The sequence below is a fragment of the Synchiropus splendidus genome, chromosome 15 (genome assembly GCF_027744825.2).
Source record: "Synchiropus splendidus isolate RoL2022-P1 chromosome 15, RoL_Sspl_1.0, whole genome shotgun sequence".
Taxonomy (NCBI): Eukaryota; Metazoa; Chordata; class Actinopteri; order Syngnathiformes; family Callionymidae; genus Synchiropus; species Synchiropus splendidus.
This window is the reverse complement of record NC_071348.1, coordinates 1,508,450-1,516,868: the sequence shown is the minus strand read 5'-3', so window position 1 is coordinate 1,516,868 and position 8,419 is coordinate 1,508,450. Positions and strand designations below refer to the sequence as shown.

Genomic DNA, 8,419 nt, shown 5'->3' with positions numbered 1-8,419 from the left:
TCACGGCGGCTGGTGTCGATTCAACTTCAGAGCCAGCTAGCGAGAGACGATGCTGGTGTTTACGGGCTGATGCTGAGGGTCCCTCGCGCCGAGTGCTTGTCCGTGACAATACTTCTTCCTGGAGCCCGTGAGTGACAGAGACTGCCCACACCAGGACTGTCATTCTCTCAGCTCTTACACTCTAACCCGAGCTGTCTGCTGCAGTCCAGGTACAATTCATATGTTTCCGGAGAGTGCTTCTACAGTATATGTAGAGCCTTCGAGTGAATTATGTTTTAGTTTTGAGCAGTTCTCTGACCTCCCACCTGAGCAAACAGTCTTGAAATGGTCTTGAAATGTGACGCTAAGCCTCCCTGAGTCACAAACATGATGGGAGCCGGGGTGTTCGCTCTGATCTCTGCTCTTAGCTACTGAATTTCCGATCTTCCGTTTCTTTACATCTGCTGACTCGGTGATCCGCTACAGCCTGCACCCTGGCATGTTGAACAAAGTTTGGGCCACCTGAGGTTTTCTCTTCCGAGGCCCTTCCCACTAACCAGAGTGGAGCAGGACTACAGAGGTATTTAGCACCGAAATGAAGAAGCCCTCCGGACCAATTATGAATCACTCTCCTGCTGGTGGATTAAACTGCAGACCTTGAGGTTGAGACTCATTAGCTGCTAAAATACTCCCAAACTGAAGACGCAGATTTAGGATGTTTTCAGCAAAATATTGAGCAGCAGAATATGTTTTAGTAACTGATTAACACTGCTTTTACAGAGAATTTTTTTCTGATCTAAAGGGGAATTCATTATTTATTAATTTTTCATTATTTATTTTGTTAGATAACATCAAATAAGAAAAATAGTAGATGTAAATAACATATTAAACAAAAAATAAATCACAAAATCAATATGAAGAAATATATGCACCGTATCGATGCAGGTTCCTGGTGAAGTATTTATTCCATGATAGTAGAATAAATATGAATGTATTGTATTACAGTAGAAACAATGATTGTATAATTCTTACGAAAAACCTTGAATATTTTGGTGTATATGAATCAATGGTTAAGCATACGATAAATGAAAGGCAGTAACCAAACATGAGGAGGATTGGTACACTGGAAAATGCTTTGTCTCTTGGCTCAGCTTGTTCTTCACCTCTCCTGCAACCTCAACTGCTTTGATGAGCGTGAAGGACTCAGACTTGAACTATAATATTATTCCAGATAACTTCAACTTCAGATGAAGTCACTGAGTGGGTGCAATGGTGGAGACCTTCTGAAACTGTGACAACAGCAACCCCAGTTTAGATGGAGTGAAGGAAGTACACTCACGATCTCGCCTTCCTTCCCTCCGAAGTCCAGGAAGAGCATCCGGATGCCGTCGTCCGAGGACATCTTCAGTTTCTCGTACGGGTACGAGAGGAGCACCGTGGGCTTGGTGGGAGTGACGGCGCCTCTGTCCTCCTCCACCTCCTCCTCCGTCTCCGCGTCCTCGTGTTTGGGGTCCGCCAGCACAGAGAAGCCCTGCTCATAGTGGATCACCAGCCGACACTCCTGACCCAGGTACAGGCAGCCTGCAGCGTGAGGAGACTTTCAGCTTCACCACATATGATCAAGCCACTTATGAAAACACAAAAGCATCTCCAGACCTTGAAGAGGGTTGAAATAACAAAATAGAGGCCCTTGAAATGAGATATAATTAGAGCCGCGGCAAATAACTGAAGGATAAGAGCAGAACACTGAAGAAGCTAAAACAGGTAAAATGGCAGAGTAGAAGCAAGACTGAGAAACTAATTTGCCTATTAATCCCAAGGTGAGCAATAATCACGTGTGAAGTAACAAGACAAGGAGTAGATTTCAATAATGTGGTTATCGAGCAAGTAACTGCTCTCATTGGTCAGTGAAAACCATTGACAAACTGTCAACACGTGAGATGATCCTTGTGGTGAATGGTCAGCAGAGGCAGGCTGAAGGTTTCCTTCTGACCAATCACAGATGAGTGGGTGTGGCTGGGAGGATGAGCGCTAGCTCCCGTGAAAAACAGCCCTTTCTAATGTAAATATTTCAAATCCTCCTGGGTTTTGTGCAAACAACAGGGGTCCAACCCCACTTTATCAGACACTCAAATCAGTGCACTTGGCTTATATTGGTGAAATGATTGGCTTCGCCGCAGGAGGCCGACGCTCGCGCACATTAGCAGTCGGCAGGAGATGACTTCGCTTCCCGGCTTCACTTGGTGTGTACGCGGCCGAAACTGAAGGTTCATTAGGCTGAAGTTTGACGGCTCCGAACCAACGTTTCTGAGCTCAAACAAAGCAGATGGAATGGAAACGTGCTCAGTCTGTTGAGATGTTCTGAACGCGACCCAAGTCGGTGATTAGTAACGGACGCTAGCCAAGTGCTTCGCTTAGCAACAAGAACAAAGGACTTGTTTGTCATTTGTGACTCAAACTATACTTCATTACATTCAACCATCAACTGGGACTCGCTGACAGCGAGTCTCAGTTGATGGACTAAAGCCACAGTGGGCTTTTATATCCACTCGCTCTATCAAAACATGACTTGTTCAGTAAATGTTTTGAAGCTGAAAAACTATAAAAGCACTAAGCTAGTGTTTAGCTTAGCATTAGCTTCCAAATGCTAATCTGTGCTCAATGCCAAGTTTCTGTTTTAAAAAACACGTAGGGCGGGTTCTATCCAAATACACATATGAACGGAAGACTTGATCCTGAAGGAAGCCAGCGGACTCCGACTCTCACTGACTCAAAAGCTAAATAGGTGCTAGGCGCTTGGATCCGTTCCAACACATTCTCTCCACGAAAACAAATTCACTGTTGCTGTCAGGAGTTGAGGAATTTCATCCTGAAACAGCGTGTATCCTGCTTTACTGGAAGTACTAGCGTACGAACGGCGGTACATGAGTTCAGCACTGTTGATCTTGTTGAGAATGAAGCCTGTCACTCAGCAGGAACGACAGACTCAGACGTGTCCAGTGAACAGTGCGTGTCACTGACAGCTTCATCACATCAGGCGTCACTCAACCGAGCCACCGATCAACTCTTGTCAAAGTCTGTTTGGTTCAAGTTTCAACTGGGCACGAACACAATCGGCATCAGGCCCACAGAGGCGTCTGGCGCCAAGCGGGGTTTGACCACTTGACTCATTTCAGACGTACACGCTGTGACAGCAGCTGAGACTCCTTATTTATGTTGAACTAACAAGCCAGCTTGAAAACAGAACACAAGAAGCAGCTGTGGCTATTGTGAGTCATGATGGATCACCAAAATAACTCGTCTTAATCGGAGAAGGAGCAGGGAGGAGACGAATGTGAAGAGAAGGTGGTGTTTCTGAACACATGCTGGCAATAACTGTCACCCGAGGAACACTATATCATCTACTGCAGGAACTGAGAGAAGAGCTCCTCAGAGCCAGAGGACTTTTGGACGCTGTCGGACACTGTATCTCCGCATCTGCTACTTAACCTGGAAACAGCCATGAGCGCTGAAGCTACTTGGACTGCAATCCGCAAACGCACCAGCGGGTGGCGCTGCATATCGCATTCTACTATATATATTACCCTGGAAATTTGGATCATTCTGACTTGTCTCTTCTGCTCGACTAAATCGAAACCACTTCAATCTGAACGCAATCTGTGTAGGATTATGCCGATGATGTTCTTCTCAATTGGAAAATTATGGTTCAATTATTTAAATTTTTAATAAACAAAACAAATTCGTTTTTTTTAAATATAAATTTCCTCCATAATATCACGGTTGTTTTTTTTTCCAAAATCATGACCCTGAAATATGGGAATTATCTCTAGCTGCAGTCCAATTCCTTGATGAAGCTGAGAGCCTCTTCATCACAGGGCGATGAAGTTGAAAAAGTAGGAAACCTTCTGACCCAGATGACACCTGAGAAGGTCTGTTCAAGAGAGCAGTGAGAGTGAAACTGGGCTCGGAACTCATCACGCACTGCAGCCACCCAGGCTCCTCGGGATGCAACACGAGTCACCAGGCTGATGGAAGAGACAACAGTCGACCCGGGACTCATCCACGACACCTGGAAACCCTTCACACTGGAAGTGGGCCAAACCCTGGGTTTGCAGCTCTGAGCAGCAGTTAAAGCCCAACCTGCTCCCCAAAGTGCTCCCCCTGGTGATGAATGGAACATGTTGCGGAAGGTTAATTGTGTCAATTCCCTGCCATCGCTGTGATAAAATAGCTTTTTTAAGCGCGGGGGAAGTCATTAGTGTGTTTACCTGCTGATCATGGGCTGCGGCGACCTCTGAAACAATCAGCCGTCACCTTTGACAACAACAGCGCTACACGAGGATCACGCAGGGCTTCCTTAATGACTCGGGATGTTCGGAACGGATGTTGACGAAAGTTTGGGGCCAAGTTTGATAATCATACATTCAAAAAATAAAAGTAAAAAAGAATGAAAAATGGAGAAAATGAAATAAATAAATTAAATGAAAAAACACATATAATTTTAAAATTATATATGATGTAAAAAAAAACAAAAAAACAAATTGAGTGCAAACAAATGTTTCACAGAGACAATGCATAGTGAGCTGGGCTAATACATGCCTTCTTCAACAGACGTCTAAGCAAATGTCAGTCGTGAAAACCTTGGAGGATAAAAAGCTTCTACATTAAGAATGAAATAATACATCCTACGGTCTGAAAACACAGACTCCAGCACGAGAGCAAGCCGCAGACCTGACACAGGAAGCTGCTCCTTCACTCACACGACACCAAGTCACGCACCTCCTCACACCTCAACAAAATCACAATCATAACACTTGGAACACAATGACTGCGCAGACGACTCCGGCCTCCGTCACCACGGCGACGCTCTCCAGCTCAGGTGCCGTGAAATTTCAAACCTGGTCTCAAAGTGCCCGAGATTGTTCACAACGCGACAAGTGATTGAGACTTAATCAGTTTTTGGAGTCACTCAGTGCCTGAACCTCCCGCGGGATTGATTCACAGTTCACACTGATGAAAAGAGAGGAGGAGCACTTCTGAACCATGACTCATTCAAACACAGACCCGTCAGTTACACGTGGCGACGGCACCGGTTCTGGACTCGGTCGGCTCAGGAAGGCTTCATGCGGTGACAAGAGGAACAAGTTGAGGAGATAATAACGGGGACACGAGTCACCGTGTAAATGGAAATAGGAAAACAGGGAGGAAGAAATGAAGACGCAGTGGAGCAAATCATTTCAGCTTCCTGAAGAGAAGTGAGTGACTGCAGATGACTCTGCCACGGTCGCAGAGATATGCTGCTATTGGAAACGTGTGGTTTGACAAAATAAACTGACAAATGTTGAGTCAAGAAAACAAACTGCAAATGAATGCACAAATAATAAAGAAGTCATATCAGAAATATGGGAAAAATTCATACAGAGAAAGCTATACCGGAAATAATTCATATAGATGTGATGTAGAAAGGAGATTAAGGTGGAAGCAAATGAGGAAATATATTGAAAGGAAAGTAAATAATTCTGATTAAAAAATTACTAAAGTAAAGAAATGTAATATATTAAATCACACTATATATTAATCATAGGAATTATGAGCACAAATAAGCACTGAAATTCACTAAAGTATTCATGGATATAAACACTGAAATATGAACAGAAAGCCGTGACAGAAGGAGAACATGGAGAGTCACGTCAGTGAGTCTGTGCTAGAACACGTCAGAAATATCCGATAACAAGACACGTGCTTGTTGGTTCTTGTGTTGCTGCGGTTTTCGCTGCTGGCTGTGCAACAAAGTGCTCCTCAGACATAATAAAGTTTGGTGACTCCAGCTACATTTGGGAGGATTGGCTCGTCCACGTGTCCCTGGACCACTCCAACTCACCCAGAACAGAGGCTAAGATGGCGGTCTGTGCTGCGCGGCCACAGAAGCCAGGTGGCGCCGCCGGGCTCCACACACAGCAGTCCACTTCACTCAAAGTGATATTTTGGCCCCAAACCTTTTTACCAAATGACAGCCCCGACCGCCGCCGTGTTTGCCGTGCGTTCCGCATCACACCATTACGATAATAACGTGCAGGATTGAACACGGCTCATCTCCCGCTGCGATTATGAGCATCATCCAGAAAACTGCAGTCCCCCACTATTTCCTCAAGTTTTATAATCAAGGGCCGTGGCCAACTCTGCTCCGCTCTTATCTCAGCCGGGCTATTACCCCGCGCCGCTACTCTGTCGGCCTGGGAGAGAAGCGGCCGCTCTGATCGCACCGGCTCCGGTGAAATGAGGCTGAAATTATTTATAATTCCCCGCCGTCCCTCCTGATGACTAGATGACAGCAGCCCAGGACGCAGCTGCTTTTGTCCAGGCTCGGCGTCCGCCTCAGCTCACGCCATTATTCAGAGTTATTGATGCCATAAATGTGAGAAACTTCCTCTATAAGGCGGAGACGGTGTCTCATCCGGGAGCTGGGTCTGGAGCCGCTTCACAGACAGGAGAAGGAGGAGCCAAAAACTTGGAGGACTGGAGAACAGACCTCGGCTGGATGTGCTCCACCTCACGTGCGAGTCTGGGGGAGGAGGAGAGGAGGGAGGGAGGCCCGGGGGAGGAGGAGAGGAAGAGGGGGAGGCCCAGGAGAGGAGGGAGGGAGGCCCGGGGGAGGAGCAGAGGAGGAGAGCCGTTCCCAGGACATTTGGAGCAGAGTGAGGGAGGCAGAGGGGGAGGAATCACGATGGAATTCCCAGGGCAGCCAATTCCCAATGCCAAACATGCACATGCTGACACAGATAAGGTGAACATGAATGAAGAGTTCCTCATATCTGCCGGTTGTTTAGCGGCTCTAATTACCCATTCGGCTTTTGCTAATGAGCTGCACCGATCACAGACCGTATTGTGCCATTCTGAGCTCTTTGTTTTCACCGAAACATGCTGCACTTGTGCCGCAAAGACTCTGGAGCGAAGCCGGACTTACTGGTGGTGACTTCTTTGATCATCTCTGCAGACGCATGGCATCCGTTGACGATTTGCCGGGTCCACAGCGACAAGTCCTTGGTGGTCTCGGCCCGGAACAGGTGGGTCTCGATGCCCAGGCGCGTGCCCGTCCTGGTGGCGAAGAAGAGTTCGGTGCCGGAGTGAGGTGAGCCCCGGTCTGGTCCGGAGTGAACCAACCTAGGCACACGTCAGAGTGAGCGTCACACGGCACCTGGCGCGGCCCATCGTGCACTGCCACAGTGAAAGAGCAGTCGCGTCATCATATGGAGCCCTACCGCGTTGCCAGAAGGGGGTATATGTGTGCCGGGCTCTGCCACGCCTCCTTGCCCCGCGGGAGGCTGTCGTACAGCAGCAGATCTTTCTCGGTCACCACCACCAGAACTGGCCTCCAGCTCTGCTTCTCCGTCTCCGTCTAAGGCAGGAAGTAGACATGACGTCAGTACCGTCTCTGAAACAACGGCACATTCTTGAGTTCACTCATCGAAGACACAGCGCCACGACGGAGGCACACATCACTTCAGGCCAGGAAACATTCCTCCAGCCTCCTGCAGTGTGCTGTACCAACTCACTATGGCAAGGAAAGTACCGCGGCGAACATCGGCAGCTGCAGAGGGGAAGACGGTGACGAGATATGGTGGCACCTGTCAGTGGCTGGATATGTTTGTCAGCTCCACTTGTGATGCCTGCATGACAGGCAGAGAGCATCAAAAGTGCAGGGTCCACTGAGGTTTCCCTGACACCCCTGTTCTGTACCCCTCAAAAGCTACTGTCAGCCTCAATAGGAGCGAGTGAATTGGAGAGCAGGTTCTGTCAGTGCCGTTTTCACTCAATCTTTGTCGAGCACTTTTCATGCTGATGGAAACGTAGCAGAGCGAGCTGGGTAGTTACGGACGTGAGAAGCAACGCTGGGATCAGCCCTGACAGCAGGACCAAGTCTGAGTTAAAGGCCTGGTGTTTGGTGCCCCGTGTGAGGAGGAGGAGTCTGCAGAATCGCACAGCCGTCCGGTAGCAGGTCGCGGGGGCAGCATCTGAATCAAAGCAAGGCCGCGCTTCCCTCACAACAGAATGTTCTTTAGGTCAACTCTGTCTGGGGTCTGTCTCGGAACGGTGGAGGAGCCCAGGACGAGCAGCACTCCTCTCACCATTTCCACCTCTGCAGATGTACCCAGCTGGTGTGCAGGTACCGTCGTCCAATCTGCTTTGTTTGGTCCTTTCACCTGCACACAGAGCGCCCCCCATGCTTCATCTGCGAACGCACACTGCTAATCTCCCAACTCAGCCGACACACACACACACGTACACACAGATGCAAACTGCATTTTTCTCATTGTACCACGCTCATTATGAGTTTATCTGCAGCTCAGTTGAAGCTTAAGCTCACCTTTGAAGTTCCACAGCAGCCAATCAAAATGTGGGATTTACGGGGTCAAGGGTCGGCTGTTTAACATGAGAGTGC

At 48.0% G+C, this 8,419-nt stretch overlaps 1 protein-coding gene across 3 annotated transcripts in view; it reads right to left on the bottom strand.

Moving 5' to 3' along the window:
• sntb1 (syntrophin, basic 1) overlaps window positions 1–8,419 on the bottom strand; it is a 28,225-nt gene that overhangs the window by 4,840 nt on the left and 14,966 nt on the right. For all 3 annotated transcript variants that reach the window (XM_053887003.1, XM_053887005.1, XM_053887004.1), the window contains exons 5-7: window positions 7,239–7,375; window positions 6,944–7,140; window positions 1,319–1,560 (exon numbers count right to left, since the gene is read on the bottom strand). In XM_053887003.1, coding sequence (XP_053742978.1) covers window positions 1,319–1,560; window positions 6,944–7,140; window positions 7,239–7,375 — 576 coding nt within the window. The remainder of the gene's footprint in view (window positions 1–1,318; window positions 1,561–6,943; window positions 7,141–7,238; window positions 7,376–8,419) is intronic.